The sequence below is a fragment of the Euphorbia lathyris genome, chromosome 2, assembly GCF_963576675.1.
Source record: "Euphorbia lathyris chromosome 2, ddEupLath1.1, whole genome shotgun sequence".
NCBI lineage: Eukaryota > Viridiplantae > Streptophyta > Magnoliopsida > Malpighiales > Euphorbiaceae > Euphorbia > Euphorbia lathyris.
In genome coordinates this window covers 5893572-5913482 of record NC_088911.1, presented here as the reverse complement: position 1 = coordinate 5913482, position 19911 = coordinate 5893572, and the positions used below count along the sequence as shown (strand labels likewise).

The 19911-nt window shown below is 34.2% G+C and overlaps 1 protein-coding gene across 1 annotated transcript; it reads left to right on the top strand.

Moving 5' to 3' along the window:
• Window positions 1-5636: 5636 nt before the first annotated feature.
• On the top strand, window positions 5637-10837 carry LOC136220907 (UTP:RNA uridylyltransferase 1). Its single transcript, XM_066008748.1, has 6 exons — window positions 5637-6860; window positions 8048-8416; window positions 9238-9461; window positions 9581-9644; window positions 10102-10298; window positions 10428-10837. The coding sequence occupies exons 1-6, from the start codon at window positions 5682-5684 to the stop codon at window positions 10642-10644; spliced, it is 2250 nt and encodes a 749-aa protein (XP_065864820.1). The 5' UTR covers window positions 5637-5681; the 3' UTR covers window positions 10645-10837.
• The last annotated feature ends 9074 nt before the right edge of the window (window positions 10838-19911 follow it).

Below are 19911 nucleotides of genomic sequence, written 5' to 3'. Positions count from 1 at the left end.
TTTAAGGAAACTTTAGCCATAATACATGTTGAATTTTAAAGTCAATATAGGATGAATGTGCTATTTTTCTTTTTCCCAATTTATAATTTACAATTTCATAATTCATGTTAATTAAATCAATTAGTCATATTTTTAACTTTTGGCCACGATTGAGACTAACCTTATCACAATCGAGGTATGAAAGGGAAGAAAATAAAGTATCGTTTACTTTTGGCCACGATTGCGACCACCCTTATCACAATCGAGGTATGGAAGGAACGTTTAAAAGCAGAAATTAAACGTGTTTAAGTTTAAAGTAACGATTGCGTCCACCCATGGCATGGTCGGTACCTCTTAAGCGAACACAAAAGCAAATAAAATGCATATAAAGTTACGATCGAGACCACCCTTATCTCGGGCATAACTAAGCAATTCATTAAACCAAATACTTACTCATTTAATGTAATAGTTTAGGTTTGGGAAAGGAAATTTTGTGCTTTGAAATGCCTTGAGACGAAAGACTCAATAACATGCGTGCTTATATCGTCTCGAATACTTCAATTTAAAATTAAAATACAAGACGAATGATATATCACCTTTATACTTAGTTAATTTGATATTTTGCGTATAAATTTGCCATGCGAAGTTAGTCTTTTCAGCTTAACTAATTTAAAAAGTAATACAGAGATATATGTTTTATTTTCATAATGAGATTAGTTAAAGGATAAATTCAATGAAATTTTGCTCGGGACTAGCAAAAGATTAAGTGTGGAGATTTGTTAAGCCCAAAATATACCTAAAATATCATTAATATTTACATCAATTTTGCTATGAAATCGTGCTGTTTATATCTATTTAGAGTACTTTTACGTCCGAATATGTTTCTTTCATGCAAGGTACCTAAATATTTGGTAAAATCCAAATAGGAACGAAAAGAGGTCAAAAACGAAGGAAAAACCCTACAAAAGGAGTCAAAGACGACGAAAATCAAACGCATCGAAACGAGGATGAAGACGAAGTCAGAGACGGAGAAAAACCTCCCATATCGCGACCGAGAATCCTCCATTCTCGGTCACGACACGCGTCACCCAGATACTTCCCCCTTTCGTTCGAAGGCTGGAAAAACTGTTTCTCCATTCTCGGCCGAGAATTTACATTCTCGGTAAGTTTAGATTTTCAGGCAGCCCAATATACACTTGTTCGTTTTCAAAGATACGCGTCCGTTCGATTGGATAAGAACGTCTCTTCATAGCAGACACGTTCCTTAGACTCGACTCCTCAACATCTATAAATAAAGAGTTGATATGGTATAATGAAGAGAAGATTTAGTACAGAATTAATGCAGAAATTCTGAGTCAAGTAATTCAAAGTTAGAAGTTCGATTTTGTAAAAAGCAATATGATGTACACACATTGTTTATCAAATAATTACAAACACAGTAGCATTTAGATTTAGATTAAGATCTGTTTATATTAGTTTACATTTTGGTAGTAGACGACCCATCTCTATTCCGAAGATTCAGCGAGAAGATTAAGTAGCGGATTCGACCCCGGAGCCTGACAAACTCTAACGAGGTTTGAGGAAAGGATTGACGACCTGGAACTTGAATGTCGTTTTGAATGCTTCCATGCTTTCTGTTCTCTATAAACTTGTATCAAATTTATACTTCATCTAATAAAGTTTATGCAATTCAATAGGTTTTTATGTAGCACTTTTGTAATTGATCCGAAGTGAGTTCTGGTGTTTTCATTAATACGTAGTTGAATTCAATATCTTTACAAGGAAACTTTGTTGAACACTTAGGCAAATTAATTCTTATTCATATAAGTACTAATTTGGTTAAGGTAGAAATCTAACCCGACCGTAGGAGGATTGTCTGCGGTTCAAAGCCCTTTAATTGAAGGAGTTTACGTTATTACATTTTCATAATTTATACAAAGTTTAAAGTTGTTTTCTTTACTTAATGCAAACGAATACTTTTATTCTCTTTTTCTAAGCACTAAACGTTTTTGTTTTGTGAATTCATACTCAAAACAGAATTGATTTCTAACATTCTACATATTCTAATCTAATTCTTATTCTATCAATTTCAAAACCAATTTCAAATAACGATTATCTATTTATATAAACCTTAAGTCGTATTTAATCTACACATAAGTAAGTTTTTGTTGAAAAACGTTCCCTGTGGGATCGATATCTTTTTATTACTACAAGTGAAACCGTGCACTTGCGGAAATCGTTGAACAACAACGATAACATCCCAAATTCCTCACAAAGATAAAATTCAGTATTCATTTAGACAATGAAAAGATAAAGAGAAATAAGGTAGAGAGAGGAGTGAGAGAGAGAAAGGGAGAGGGGAATGAGAAGGAGAATGAGAAAGAGAAGGAGAAGGAGAAGGAGGAAGATGAGGGTATAAAAGTAATTTTAGATTAGTTGGTCAAATTTTGATTTTGTTGACCGGTCATTTTTACCTGCTGTACACTAAAGTGGGAGGTCACCTATAAGTTCGTACATATTTATGAGACAAATTGAAGGTTGTACACCAAAGTGTGAAAATTGGTAAAAGTTGTACACCATTAATGAAATTTACCCGGATAAAGTAGGATCTAATCATACTTTTTTTCATATATTCTGTTAACATGATTGTTTAATAAAAGTTTCATGAATTTTTCCAATACACAAGTAAAAATATTATTTGTTGATGTTTACTGTTGTGTTATAAGAATGCATGTCAGACAGAGAAGTAGCTCACTCACACGAGTGTTTACCCTTGTTTTGTCACATGGTGACAAAGATAAGAATGAGGTTATTTTTGAACAATCTGAGAGCGTGTTTAATACAAAAGCTGCCTTGCAAGAAGTATGAAAGTAATTATGGAAAGTCAAAGACAACTTAAACCCTTGTGTCTTTATAGTCGGAAGTAGTCTCTAAATGTAGTAGACTAAAGTTAGATGTTTTGGTACATCTCAACATATGTTTCTGTATGGTGTTAGAAAGAGTGTCATGCTCTTATTTCGAAGAAAGGATTGACCACCAGAACACATGCTTTCATACCATATGTGCTTTGCGATCATAAAATGGAAAAGAAACAATCTTGCCTTTTCCTAGTGTGAGACTTACATCATGAAACTATAGTTTCTTGACATCATTTATCTTTAGGACCATTAACTTATTCTGAAAGTATAAATTGATGTGGCTACCTTGGAAGGATAATCTCTAGGTTAACGTGATAATTCCAATTGAAAAGAACCCGCGCAGATAACCGAATTATATTATGATGGAAAGAATATAGTAGGTGGGAAAGATATCCATGAGTTCACATCTTAGAGTTTTCATATTTCACTATCTGGACACTTATGCACGTGTACATATTTGTGAAAAAATAAAAAATTATAGAGATCAAAGTTATCACAGTGGATGTAATATGGAATATAAGATACGACATACACTATGGATTATACATGTTAAAATCAAAGGCTATATATCTTCAACGAGTGTATAGTTCCGAATTTGATACATGCACATCGAGCAACTATATATCTCAGACGACTGTATAACACTAGAGCTCTTAATAGTATGTCAGTCGTACGAACTATTTGCAAAGTATATATGAGATTAAGATGAGACTCGGGATTTGTTCGATTATGTGCGAGTAGGAGATGTTATCATTATTCGAGCCGTAAATAATAGTTATGCCCGTAATAGTAATAGGTTGGATCCATCTAAATAGATAGAGGATTAGGATTAGAGTTTGCCTGGTCCTTAATCTATAAATAGATAGCTTAAGCCACATAAGCTCTTTATTAGTCTAAAAAAGACAAATCACTTGCCCCACTCCGACTCCCTTTCTGCGCTACCCTCTCTCTATCTTAGTCGCTCGCTCTTAGCTCATCGACTTATCATTTTCATTTCCTGATTAACCCCGCGTGGGTGATTCGTGATTGGTAATACGAGATCATAGTGATCTGTTCTTTCGCTGCAATTTTGTCAACGAGTTTATACTTTATAAAACGGTATTCATATTTGGATCATTTAGATGATGTACAAATGTGGAAAGTAAGAATTTGACACCCAAATCAAAGTAACCAAACCACAACACAACAAATAAAATTGCATCAACCACATAATATTCATAAAATGATAGCATAATTTCAAAAAAAAAAAAAAAAATTACTCACAAAACTTCCTTAATTAGATCTACAAACAATAATGATATCATAAATTTGTACTAGGAAATAATCCGTTAATTATTTCATTGAGAATGTTAATAAAGGAAAGTAAACATAAAAGAGAAGTACAATAATAAAAAAAGCATTGGTATCACACTAGTGTAACTTTAACACGTAACATTTAAGAGACCCGACTCAAATCTTAAAGATAGAAAACACATGACATTTCCTTAGAAAGAAAACAATATAAGCGTATATCAGAAAGCTTAATTCAGAAAGTCTTAGACTCAGTTTTCTATTATTTAATTTCAGTATCAATTAGTTTAGTTCAGTAATCAATTCAGTTTAGTTCAGTAATTTATTATTATTTATTTTAATTATAATTTTTTCCATTATTATTATTATTAGAACCGTTATTATTTTTATCAGATTTTTATTTAGATTTTTATTTTAATTATTGCTATTTTTAAAGGATTATATTATTATTTCAGTTTCAGTAGAATTCAGTTCAGTTCAATGCAATTAATGATCTACTCGTTACCATAATCACGCATGATCCCGAAAATCACGGGTCTAGTGGGTTTGAGAGATATCAGACCTCGATATTTGGATGCACTTCCTTTTATCAACAAAAGACACATGGCCTATCTTGCTACTCAACTCATAACCGTTTTCCATAGTTCGACATCCGTATAAATAGAGTAAACACAGCTCAAACTACATATGTTTATTATATTAAGCTTATATTACAACTTTTATTTACCAAATATGACTATCATCCTGTGTTTTCATAAACTGACTTAAACATCAGAATGAGTTAACAAGATAATAACTCATTTGACCAAACTAAAATGAACGGAATGCTATGAATTGAACTAAACTTAATAATAATAATAATAAATTATACTAATAAATTATCTATAAATAATTATAATTAAATAATGATACTACTTAACTAAATATTACTCAACTGAAATTAATACAAATTTAAATTAAATATATAATAAAATACGAATTTAAATTAAATATATATATAAAAACTCCCGTTGTGGCTTATTAATGAAATTTGAGTTCAAAAAAAAAATAAAAATAAAAAATATATATATATATAAAAACTCATTAAACCTTATCAAAATACAACTCAAATAAATTGCTCTAATTATGACACGTGTACATCTTCTTTTTTTTACTTCTCTACCGAAACCAACACCAGTTAGATTAGAACTAGAAGACGTTGTATTGTAGTGTTCTATATATCTACTTACTCACCAAGGCGACGTTCGGCTATATGAATTGACAAAATTACCCTCACTCCCAATGATCACCTACAGCATTCCACGACACTATCCTGTTGATTACGTCACACCTTGACAGTTAATTGGATAATCCTAACTCCTTTCCTAAATCGGATAGGATTTACGATAAGACTATATGTATAAGATCCCTACTCACTCTTAGGTAGTAGTTTTCTCTGGAGTTTTATTTTATCTTCTTCATTATTTCCTCTTCGCTTCACTGCAAAACCTCACCATGAGCGGGGGCGGAGGAGGTGATGTGCCGCCGTTGCAGCCGTCGTCGACCGGTGGTGAATTTCTTCTTTCTTTGCTTCAGAGGTCTAATAACAACCATCATCACGCTCAAACCCTTACTTCGCATGTTCAGTCTCAATTTCCGATTCCGGTTCCGATGACTCCGTCTACATCACTGCAATATCAGTTTGAGCAGCAACAGCAGCAGCAGCAGCAGCAGTATCATCTCGATCTCGATCCTGCTGTTGCGGCTGTGGGCCCCAGTATGCCCTACGCGCCGCCGCCACAACAGCCACGTTGGCAATCCAACGGTCGGGATTTCTTATCTTCTCCTTGGCCTCACAATCTTTCTCCTCCTCCTCCTCTTCCTCCTCATCTTCATCCTGCTAGTTTGTATGGGTTTCCCCAAAATCCATACCAATTGCCGCCGCCACCGCCACCGCCGAATCAATTTCAAGGACTCTTTGGTGATGATCTTCAGCGGTTAGGGTTTTCAAGTACTGATATCAGAGGTAATCATCCAATTCATAATCTGTTACAGCCAAAGCAGCAAGTGGAGCCGAAGCTACAATTTGGCTCGTTTCGTAGTGATATCGGAACTCCTCCTGGTGTATTCAATTCAAAGGAGCTGGATGTTGTTGGATTGGGGATCAGAAATTTAAACGGATTGGAGAGAAATCCGAGAAGTTTCGATTTGCACGAGAAGGATCAGAGAGTTAGTGGTGGATGGGGAATGCAGCTCCATGGAGGAGGTAATTATAAGTCACTGGAATTGCAACTTCCAGTGCCTCCTCCAGGATTTTCCAATAATTCAGGAGCAGGAGGAGTGAATTGGGACTTCGATTTCAGAAACAGAGGTCAAGACCATAATGTGAATATGGAAAGGGGGAATCAGGGCCAATTAAGTAACAAGCATGCTATTTTCAGCAGTGAAGATAGTAGTGTAAAGGAAGCTGATCGCTCAGGAGATTTTGGGCTCACTAGACATCTTCAATCTGTTTCAGCATTGGAGGTGGAGGCGTCTTTGTTGAATTTAGATGATGTGGTCGTTGAAGATGGGAAGGATGATGGTCATCATGACTTGATTGATATTGGCGAAGAAATTGTTGATTCTTTATTGCTGGACGGTGATTCGGATAGCAGGAATAACATGAAGCAAAATCGCTATTCTCGTGAGAAGGTATACTGTGTCTCTGCTATGTGTTTCTTACTGAAGTTCAAATATCTGTTTATCTATTAATTGTACTAGTTATTTATGGAAGTCTTAAAGCACTAATTGGTCCAAAATTAATGACATTTACACCTCTATTTGGTAAATACAAGTTTAAAACTGTCATTCCAACTTGCCAAATAATGTACTAAGTCATCAAAACTTTCATCCTTAAATGGAAATAGAAAGATAAAGGTCTCTCTTGCCTTTCTTGGTACAGTATTTGTCAAGGCGGCGAGAATGATATTTTTGAATTATTTCGTTTTTGTCACTCTAAACATTTTAGATGACATCTCTTAATTCCGTCCATAATTGTTAAAGGCACAAGGCGCACTAAGGCGCTAAGGGGATCCTGGAGCCTAAACCGAAAAGCTAGTAAAAAAACAACTCTTTTACTAGTTAAAGCATAAACCAAAAAAACACACTTGTGATCAGACAAACAAAACTAAACCACATTAAAACATAATACTAAATCATAAATGTCAAAACCACCAAGTTAAGTTCATACTTCATAGATACATTAATATATACTTAATGTCTTAACTAGTGCTACTAAACTAATAAAACATTCATTGTCACTTGATATTGAGTGGAGTGGAGGAGACTTTCTTTACGTGACCGCTCTTAATCCATTTCTACATTTAGTTATGCGTGCTATTCTTATTTAGATCAAGGGTTAATATTAATCTTATTTAAATTAGATTAGTGTTTGAGATTAGTCAAACATTTGTTTTACAACAACAACAACAACAACAACAACAAAACATTTGTTTTACACAAAACATAAAAAAAAACCTTAGTGAAAACACAGAGGCGTGCCTTGCTTTCTGCAATCAATGCTCACTACTTTGAGTGAGGCGTGCCTTTAACAACTATGGTTCTGTTCAAATTGGTTCAAATTTTATTGATTTTGATAGATCAGGGTAAATGTTGCCAAAGCATAGGTCTGGGACCAAATAGTGGTTTAAGCCTTTTTGGAATAATGGTTAAATTAGCATCTGTACATGAAAATTTTCATGCCATCAATTATTTAAATGATAATTGGTGTATTATTGATGAAATTATCACTGAGGTCAGTGTAAGGAATTGTTTGTTGCTCAGGAAAATGTAGTTTTCAATTGTCAATCATCTGATTTTGAACTTCCTTTTATGATCAGGAAACCAGATTAGATAATCGGGGCCAGCAGATACTAAGCCAAAGGATGAGAATGCTTAAAAGGCAGATGGAATGTCATAGAGACATAGACAGATTGAATGCTCATTTTGTTTCAATTTATGAGTCTCTAATACCTCCAGAGGAAGAAAAGGCAAAGCAAAAGCAACTTTTGACATTATTGGAGAAATTAGTAAACAAAGAATGGCCCCAAGCACGATTATATCTATATGGTTCGTGTGCCAACTCATTTGGGGTTTTGAAGAGCGATGTTGATGTTTGCCTTGCCATTGGAGATGGAGATATTAACAAGTCTGAAATATTGTTGAAGTTGGCAGAATTGTTGCAATCAGATAACCTCCAGAATGTGCAGGTGAGTCAAATTAGCATCATTATAAATTCATTGTTGATACCATGTTGTTAATACGATAATTAGTTACATTGCTCTGCTGAGTTCTTCAGTTTGTCAACCAGACTCAAAACTCAGAACAAAAGTTCGCCTTGGTTTTAAGAATATAGATGTTAAGAAATTATCAGGAGGCAGAGTGGCCAAGAACATTTTTCTGTTATGATAACATGCTCTTTGATAAGTGCAGCGAAGGGCACTTTAAATCTTTATCTATTCTTTATGCATAAACGTGTTTGTGTTCTGTTATTTTTCTGGTTGTTTCTCGTTGCTAGAGATTAGGGTCTTCTTTAGATTTGGCTCTATCATTTCAACCTCAATTGCTATGCCTTAATTGATGCATCACTGTCCTTAGTAATCATTTATTTATGAATAGGTAGCCACTCTAGAAGACTTAAATGAATGTCCGAGGAAATGATTAATTTATAGATATATCCATATATTTTCAATGTTTACATGTTTCTTCCGCATTTCTCATTTCCTATAATTTTTACAAATTATTGCTTCCCGTTTTCTGTTTCGGTTTCAATTTTTCGTATCTATTTCCATTTCCATGTGGTAATAAGAATGGAATTATGCATATTCTTTGGGTGATTTATTGCTATGCTTAGTGTTAAGTAAATGTAAATTGATAATATGTTTATGGTCCCGACTCAAATGGTGGTCATGGTTTTTTTTTGGCTCTAGAGTTTGATCTTTCGTTTATCTTTTTTTGGACTAGTTTTACCGTTGGTTTAATTCATGCATGACCTCTTCACGGTGAGTCCTTAATCCAAGTTTTTTTGCAGGCACTGACACGTGCTAGGGTCCCAATTGTAAAGCTCATGGATCCAGTGACTGGACTCTCCTGCGACATATGTATAAACAACGTTTTGGCTGTTGTTAATACGAAGCTTCTTCGGGATTACTCGCTAATAGATGTGAGGTTAAGGCAATTGACTTTTATAGTAAAACACTGGGCAAAGTCGAGAGGTGTTAATGAAACTTACCAGGGAACACTATCTAGTTATGCGTAAGTACTTCTTTTTCTCTTTAAACTATACTGTTAACAGCTATTCTAGTAGTAGATTTTGATGACCTTTCATGCTCCTTTTATCGCATTTCGGTTAACCAATTTTCTTTTAATTTCAGGTATGTGTTGATGTGCATTCATTTTTTACAGCAGCGAAGACCTGCTATCCTTCCGTGCTTACAGGTATGTGGATCTTTGCCCATTCCGTCATTTTACATTTTGTTTTTCCTCTTTTACCCAATTTCGGAGGTTAAAATTTCGAATGTACTTCTGCATACTTTAGAACCCAACAACTGTCTGGTATTTCCTTTTCTACCGTGCTGTTGCTGAGATATTAGTCTAGTAATTGCTCGACCAATCATTTGCAAAATTATCGGTCATAGCACTGAATTTCTATGTCAATACTCGAATGTGGATAAAAATTGATTATTGGATATCTATGTTGCACGAATACTTCTATTTCGTAGTGTTTTTGCGTTTCGTGTCCATGTCAGAAGGTTATGTTTTAGAAATAATGTCTTCGGTGGTGTCCGTTTCCGTGTCTGTGTCCGTATCCGTTTCCCTGAATTTATGTTGTTTCCATATAATTTTACTAGATCTCCTCTTTGAATGTACATGTACTAATATTTTGCTCATTCAGGGAATGGAGACAACATATTTTGTCACTGTAGATGACATTCAGTGTTCCTACTTTGATCAAGTGGAAAAACTTCGTGGTTACGGATCCCGGAACAAGGAAACAATTTCGCAACTAGTGTGGGCCTTTTTTAACTACTGGGCATATCGTCATGATTACGCAAACGATGTTATATCCGTCCGTAGAGGAGCTTTAATCAGGTAATATACTCAAGTCTCCTGTTGACATTTTCTGCAAACCTGCTGATTATGAATTATTTTGTAATTCGGATTCCCAATCTTAGAAAATGTTCTGAAATCTAGCTGTTTCCTCATTTTTTTATTTCGCAGTAAACGAGAAAAGGACTGGACAAGGAGAATCGGGAACGATCGTCATTTGATATGCATCGAGGACCCGTTTGAGACATCTCATGATCTCGGTAGAGTGGTGGATAAGTACAGCATCAAAGTTTTGAGGGAAGAATTTGAACGTGCTGCGAATATAATGCAGTACGATCCAAATCCCTGTGTAGCGCTTTTCGAACCGTATGTTCCTACCCGAGCGTGATAGAAGAGCATCCTAGTATTTAGATGTAATTATGTTTAAGTTTAAGGCTGTAAAAGTCTCCATTTTTTATCAAATTTTTTGATTTGTGTGTATATGGTATGATGCCCAGATCATGTAATTTAGAGTGTTGGGCTTTTTCTTTTATTTAATTCACATCTCTAGCAAAATTAGCTAAAGAGTTCTAGTTGTCGCATTTGTTCGTTGTTTTTTTTTCTTCTTCGTAATTTATGATCATATTAGTTGCATGGTTTTGAAAGCCAACTAAAGCAAAAACTTAGTGGGGGCTGTATAAATAATCCTAATGTAGTTTTCTTTCTTACGGTGAAGTTATCGATATCTGTTATTTTATGATAATGATTTTAGTTTTCTTGTTATGATTTTGTTGAATAATATCTGCTTTGAGACTGCCCTTTTAGTTTAGTTTAATTTGATTTTTTTTGTTTTGCTCAAAACAATAAATATTGAGTGTGATAGGATTGATATCCATGTAACTCAAATTTGCTAACGGGAAATTTGCTAACGTGATAATAAAGTTTAAATTTTTACTTCGGCCACAGTAAAATCACAATTGATTTAGTTTTCACATGACACTAAAAACATAGACGTGATTGATTGGCAAGAGATTTTAATGTCATTCAATACCACATGGCATACATGTAGATCCATTTTACCATGTGGCAGAAACGTGTCTGCCACCTGGCAAAATGGATCTATGCGTATGCTATGTCGTATTGAAATTCTTTGCTAGTCGTTCTCAATATGTTTTTGGTGTCACGTGGACACTAAATTAGTCATTATGATTTTATTGTGGTTGGAAAATAAGTTTAATGATTTTATTGTCACATTTTAAAGTTTAATAATTATAGTTTGATGACGGAACTAGGGGGTTGGGGTACGCTCGATTCCGACAGGCCGTCGGAGAATTGAGAATTTTTTTTTTTTAAGTAATTGTGTCTGATAATATCTTGGAGAGAATTATATTGACTTTATATAATATTATTTCAATATTTAAAGATAGATGAGATGATTAAGGATGCTTACTTTTATTTGAGAGGTTTTATGTTCAACTCATTTCAATCTCATTTTCTTTTAAAAAGTTTTTATTTATTTTGATAAAACTTTTGAATTCATTTTTAATATTCTTTACCATTAAAAAAAAAAGTAAACATGTTTAATTTTCTATTAGTTCAATGCTAGTTTTTAAAAAATGATAATATTTTTACAGTTTTAACGCGTTGTAGGCTAAAAATTTTTTGTCCAACCCTAACGGAATGGACTATAAAAATTTACCATCAACCGCACGGTTAAAATTAGCTTCCCAAATTATTGTGTTAAAATTTATTGAATTTTACGTGATATATGTGTCAATTTTACTAGTAATTCTTTTTTTTTTTTTGTGTGTGTAAATTGGGCTAGTTTTATACCTATTCTATTTGAGAGAAGGGTCAATTTTGTTTATTATTGATAAGATGTTTTATAATTATGAATTTTGTTATCTTTATTTCATATATTGCGTTACCATTTATTAGTAATAGAATAGATTATAAATATGTGTTCGCATACTGCATAAAACTATCTCATGTTTTGCATTTATGTGCCGATTTTTTAAAAATAAAGTTAGAAAAAACTATATCGTGTTTTGCATAAGATTAAAGATAATTAGAGATGTGTCAATTTTAGTCATTATTGGTGAGATATTTTACGATAATGAATTTTGTTATTTTCATTTCACACGTGCATCCTGACTGTTACTCTCTCCATTCTCCCATATTATTCATTTAATGTATTTCATAAATTAAAAAATATAATTAATATAGAGTCAAACTAATAAATTTTACATTAGTTAACTAATAAAATTCTCTTTCATGTTGTGATTAAGAATAAGCTTTGGAATATTAAAAAACACATGGACAAAGGTAAAGTATTACGTCTAGGAAATAATAGATTATCATTTATTAGTAATAAAATAGATAATAAACATTTGTTTACAAAGTAAATTACACCATGGATACTTTTTTATTTTTCTTAAAAAAATTTGCGCACAATGCGCTAACATAACATTAAAGAAGAAAGAAAAATCACCATCAGACCCGGATGTGATTCGAACCCATGATCTTCCTAGTTATAGGTAAGCTCTCAACCACTAGGCTAAGAGTTTCACCACAAATTACACCATGATACTAACTTTGCCCCTTTTCATAGTATTGCCACTAAACTTTAAATCATAACATAAAAATCAGTGAATTTTTCTCTATCTCTATTTTACTCCTCCATTCTTATTTTACATCTCCACCTCTTTTTCTTTCTATATTTTTCTCTCATCCCGACGTTCTTCATCCACACACCAAAGACTCCGCGTCGGAGATTCTTACTTTTGGCCGTCAAGAAGTTCCCTCTGATAGACTTGCAAGGGTACTATAAGTGCGAAAGGAGTGTTGAGATATGGAAGGAGATAAGAAATGCATCAGAAAATTGGGGATTTTTTCAAACGATAATGAGATAAGGTGTATACATCTAGGAGCAATTTTATCCATAAAGTCTAAAATGATGCAATTTTACTCTTAACGTCGGTGGTCAAGAACAAATTTACCCCTAACGTTGACAAGTTGGGTCAATTGGAGAAATTATTCATCAGATTATCTTCTCGATCATGAATCTTGGCATCTACACTTTCACATGTGCGTCATTGTTATCACTTAATATAAGATTAAACGTGATTTTTAATTTTTTTTTTCAAAAAAAATACTATATTTGTACGAATTGGACAAAAAGATTCAAATATTTCACCGAATTTAAAATTATTAATCTTCAATTCTATTACTAAATCACAAAAAAAAAATATTTTTTTAAAATCACCTTACGTGCAATTAGTGCAGAATAAGGAACAAAATATATATGTTTTATAATAATGTTACGGAAAATGTGTTCACGCACCTTAGAATATTATTACATAATTCACATAATAAATTAAAAGGAAGTTCTTATTTATTCAACTGTAAAAATTGTATTCTCTAATATTAGAACAACATACACCGATCTTGGTCGTTTTACTTTTTTTTTTAAGATGCGTGCTTTACATCTTCCGCATTGAATTTACTTTTTTTGCAACTTAGTAATTAATTGATTGCATTTTATGCAAGTTCGGGTGGCTAACTGGACATTTTATGCAGGTTGAGGAGGCTATCAACACTTTGAAAGTTCAGAAGGTCAATTGATGCGCGTTTTACGTATACGTGCATGTGAAGGCAAGTGTACCTTAGTCGTGTATCAAGTAATAAAGTGAAAGTAGAGTATCGTTCCCACGAGGATGGTCATTATAAGTACTAATCTCTTTGCTTACTATCTATTATTTAAACAACCGAAATGTAGAGTTTGTTGGACAACCAAACTAAGACTTAAGCAAGAAATGAAATAAAAATTACACAAATTAAGTGAGAGATTACTTATAATAAAAGAAACTAAGGCTTCTAGCTTCACTTAACCTCTTTGCTTGGTAAAACACTTAACCCCTTTTAAGTTGTTTATCCTTTTTAAGATGACGATTTTTCTTATTAACTAATAGTTCTCGAGATCGGTTCTAAACTCTCGACTAATTACTTTCCCTTGGTCCGGCTCAAGTAATTAATCAAGAGAAACATTAAGTTTTCTTAGTTCCAAATCTTCGATTTATTACTTTCCCTTGGTCCAGCTCAAGTAATAAATCTAAGATTTGTAACAAGATTAAATCTAAACCTTTTTAACCTACTTTACCTTGGTCCGGCTAAAGTGATTACCTAAGATTCAAGAAAAACCGCTCGAGTAATTAGTTCTAAACTTTCGATTAATTACTTTCCCTTGGTCCGGCTCAAGTAATTAATCCAAAGAAGCATTAAGTTTTCTTATTTCCAAACCTTCGATTTATTACTTTCCCTTGGTCCGGCTCAAGTAATAAATTAAAGATTTGTAATAAGATTCATGAAAAACCTTGGAAAACCGATAAGCCACACTAAATGGTCATTAGGTCCAACTTATGAATTTCGATTAATCAATTTAATCACGGTCAATATAAACGATTAATTATATCCAAGTAGAGAGTTGGCCCATCTCCTACAAGCATTAAGAATCATAAGTTAGTTCTCAAAGAGGATAAAGATAACTTAAATAGGTTAAACGTAATTACCACATAATTAAGGTTAAGATCCACTTTTAGCCTTAGTTAAGAGGGGTTTAGCCCATCATTAGATTAAAACACACTTTAGAAAGATAGATAATAGAGTTCATATTAATAAAAGAGATTAAAGTTTAGAAGAAACCGTAATGACAATTACCGAACGAACTTCTTCGGTAACTTGAAACTTACTTTTATTAGATGAACTTTTGCATAAACAACACTCTAACAACAATAACAACAACACAAACAACTGATTCTTAAGGAGAAGAATCAACAAAATAACATTATAGAGGGAGGAATTAAGCCTAAGCTTGGTGTGTCTTCAAATGGCACCCAAGGCCTCCTTTTATAGTAAAATGGCACACAAAATTCCAAAGACCAAGTCATCCTTATGGCCTCCCACTCCTTATCATCTGAATTTAGCATTTAAGAGAGCATGGGGGAAGATTTTAATAATTTAGGAGTTGAAATGTCAAAGGAATCTTAGGCTTCAACATATTCATCAACTTTGGATAATTTTCTGGGCCTGATGCACTTCGAATTTGGAGATGTTTATAATTAGACATTTGTTAATCTTTCTCTTAACTTTCCAACGCATTTTGAATCGCCTCAATCCGAGTCCGTATGAGGGAGATAAGTTGAAAATGCGAAAATGTGTCAAATCTGTCCTAGTGTGAACAATTGGACTTTATTTTACAGCACCTATCCGCGACGAAGTGCACGCTGGGTGTCACTAAAACTCCTTTTTCTGGTCCCTTTTACTCCCGAGTTGCCGCCTTAAGCCCCAACTTGGTTATTTGTGTCGAAAACCTTGTGAAAGTGCCTAGAAAACACACAAATTGGCTTAGATACATAAAATGAAGAAAATATACAAAAACCATTATTAAAATTTATTAAAATGGTACAAAATAACTAGTAATTAAATACTAAAAATGCTATAAATTACGACGATAACAACACCCCCAAACTTAAGCTTTGCTTGTCCTCAAGCAAAGAAAAGCTGAAAACAAAATTTATCGTCGAATAAGTTAATGTAAAGACAGGAATTATTTTACTCGAAAATGAGCAAAAATTCTATATTCAAATCTCGGACTATTTCTTTGGATAAAATGATTTGTTTTTACACTCTTATTTTCCAAACCAACATTTTTCATTATGTTGAATAAAATTGAACCAATTTAAACACCTCGCATGGAAGTCACTCTTACGCTCAAGTGTTTAGGGTATTAAATTTTCGCTCAAATCCGATAAAAACACTAACTATTAAAAATTTGCATGGTCATCCAAATCTTTACCAAACACGACTGACTATAAACACGATCAAAAGGTCTTTAACGGGTTGTAACGTTGGTTGAAGGTAAAGGTATGGAGAAGAGGAGATTTGTGGGTAAATAAATTCACGGGTAATTATTTGATAGATTCACAAGAGGAATTTTGTCTCTCGGAAATTCAGAATTTTTGTAACGGAAATCTCTCTTTTATTTTTATTTATAAATATATGATACTATATATTTTTATTTATATATATATATATTTTTTTTCTTTTTTTTTTGACTTTATATATATAAATATCAATATGAATTTTATATATATATATATATATATATATATAGAAAGTATGAAATATACGAAAATAGAGAGGTATAACCGTTATATATCGGTAGAAGTGTTTGTTTGAATTTCGTATTTATTGTGAATCATCATCTCAAGCATATTGGTTACTAATTACCCATAAATTTAGGGGGAACAAAAATGGTATTTATGAAGGGAATGCGGCTTGTAACGTGGTGAAATGAATGGAATGTCTAGGCTCGAAGGGGTGAACGACGGAAAATATGTTTAAGGTGGGCTATCATTTTGAGTATGAAATGTGGGGGTAAAACAAGGAAGGCCTTAATCATGTCGTGTTTTGAGCTAGACGTGTGAGGTTTTGACCGGTATTTGATGCAAATTCTCAAGTTTCGTGTAATTATGGAACACTCGTGAGACAAAAATGAAGCATTAGTGAATGCTTTTTAAATTAGGCTCAAAAACTCACTTTGGAAAGGTAATGTGTGCCAATTAACTCAATTTTATTCCTCAAAATGTAAATGTCGATTTGTTAAATACTGAGTGAAATCAAAAAAAATTTACGTATTCAAAATAGTCCAAAATTCGTTTACAAAATTTAAGATTTTCAAATAAAATTTCATCCTATCAAAATTTAACATTTATTCTAGACAAAATTTTGTTTGATTTTCTTGTTCGATTAAAGCAAAACTTTAGAGTGGGGTTTTTATTCAAAATTATTTAACAAAAATATTTATTTAAAAGCTAAATAAAGATAGTAAGAATAAAGAGAAAAATAAAGGTGGTGAAAATAAGGTGCAAAATAACAACAAAGTAAAAATAAAGTGTAAAACAACATTAAAATTGGAGGTACGTCACACGACTGAAACAAAAGTACGAAAATAACAATAAAAGAGAAAATAAAAATAACGTTCTATCCTTTACTCCCATCCCCCATTAGTGTAGCATTTAGTCCCGAAATGCGAAATAAAAACTAACACTAAAGTAGAAAGTAAAGGATAGAAGGACTCCCTGTCGAAGGCAACTGTGAGGATTATAGTGTGTGGGGTTGATCGGAGGTAGAAATTAAATGCTTAATGGAGGTTATCGCTGGAAAAGTCGCTAGAGATGGAGGGAGGGATGGACGGCTGCGCTGCAAAGGAAGAGAGAAGAAGTTAGAAATAAGGAAGAGAACAAAAGTGGGGCATTAAGCCCTCCTAATCACCCACCTCGTCGAAGTTGAGCCCAACCTCGTCGAGGTTGGGATTCACCTCGTCGCGGTCGGGATGCACCTCGTCGAGGTGATGAGTTCCAGAGACTTGCAAAGTCTCTGGAACTTTACACCACCTCGTCGAGGTGAGGAGTTCCAAAGACTTGCAAAGTCTCTGGAACTTTACACTTCGACGAGGTGTACCTGTAGCCTTTTTTTTTAAGACGAAAAACAAAACGAAAATAAAATTGAAATAAATATATATTATAAAAGTAAGAGTGAAAGTTGAGATAAAGAGGTTAGAAATATCGGGTTGCCTCCCGACAAGCGCTAAGTTTAACGTCGATCAGCTCGACGTTTATTGAGTGGCTAGTTGCTCGTGGTCGGGGCATTGAGGTATACGACGGAATCGTTCATGCTTGTGTCTCCGGCCTCGTATAGTTTCACTCGTTGTCCGTTTACTTTGAATGGTGCCACACCTTCTCGTTGAACCGCGACCACTCCTGAAGGGAATGTTTCGGTTACTTCATACGGCCCGTGCCATCTCGACTTCAACTTACCGGGAAAAAGTCGTAACCGAGAGTTGTATAGAAGAACTTTATCCCCCGGTTTGAATGTTCGTGGAATGATATGCTCGTCATGCCAACGTTTAGTCCGTTCTTTATATAATTTCGCGTTTTCATATGACGAAAGGCGGAATTCATCGGGTTCGTTGAGCTACATCAAACGTTTTTCTCCTGCAGAACACATATCAAAATTTAAAAACTTTAGAGCCCAAAACGACTTGTGTTCTAGCTCTACGGGTAGATGGCATGTTTTTCCGAAAACTAGACGATATGGTGAGGCACCTATAGGGGTTTTAAAAGTCGTCCTATAGGCCCACAACGCATCGTCTAACTTAATCGACCAATCCTTTCGGGATGAATTTACCGTTTTTTCTAAAATGCTCTTTAATTCCCGGTTTGATATTTCAACTTGACCACTTGTTTGGGGATGATACGGGGTGGCTACCCGATGGGTGACTCCGTATTTCGCCAACAATTGGTCAAATTGCTTATTGCAAAAGTGCGTGCCACCATCACTAATGATTGCTCGGGGTGTTCCGAATCTAGTGAAGATGTTTTTCTTTAGGAACTTCGTAACCACCCGAGCATCATTAGTAGGTGAAGCAATCGCCTCTACCCATTTGGATACGTAATCAACTGCAACAAGCACAAATTGGTTACCAAATGAATTCGGAAAAGGACCCATAAAATCAATGCCCCACACATCAAAAATTTCACAAACCAATATACTCGATAGGGGCATTTCGTGTCTACGTGATATGTTACCCGTTCGTTGGCACTTATCGCAAGATTTTACTAACGCATATGCATCTTTAAAGATCGTAGGCCAATAAAACCCACATTGTAAGACTTTGGCAGCCGTACGGTTTGGACCGTGGTGGCCACCGGGTTCACGTGAGTGACAAAACTCAAGTATAGATCTTACCTCTTCTTCTGGAATACACCTACGAATTACATTGTCTCCACAAACCCTAAAAAGGAAAGGCTCATCCCATAGATAGTGTTTTGCGTCGGCGAAGAACTTACGTCTTTGTTGGTATGTGAGCCCGTGAGGAAGTATATTACCTGCTTGAAAGTTTGCGAAGTCGGCGAACCATGGTAATGTTGATACGCTAAACAGTGATTCATCTGGAAAGAACTCCTTGATCTCTCTTTGCGCGTTGGTTTTATGTGGTTCAGACTCCAATCGTGAAAGGTGTTCGGCAACCACATTAGCTACCCCTTTCGTGTCTCGTATCTCCAAATCAAATTCCTGGAGTAGGAGAACCCATCTTATCAATCTTGGTTTTGCATCCTGTTTAGATAAGAGATATTTTAGTGCGGAATGATCAGTGCAAACAACAACTTTAGAGAGCACAAGATAAGAACGAAATTTATCAAAAGCGAAAACAATTGCTAGTAGCTCCTTTTCGGTTGTTGTATAATTTTGTTGTGCTTCATTCAACGTCCTACTAGCAAAGTATATCGGTTGAAAATTCTTATCTTTCCGTTGTTCCAAACATGCTCCAACTGCCAAATCACTAGCGTCACACATTAGTTCAAAAGGTAAACTCCAATCGGGACTAATCATTATTGGTGCATCAATTAACTTTTCCTTCAATAGTTCAAAAGCGGATAAACATTCATTGGAAAAGTTAAACTCAACATCTTTCATCAATAGTTGGGTCAATGGCTTTGAAATTTTCGAGAAATCTTTTATGAAACGCCTATAGAATCCTACATGTCCTAGAAAGCTTCGGATAGCCTTAACAGAATTAGGCGGTGGCAATTTTGCAATCACCTCCACCTTTGCC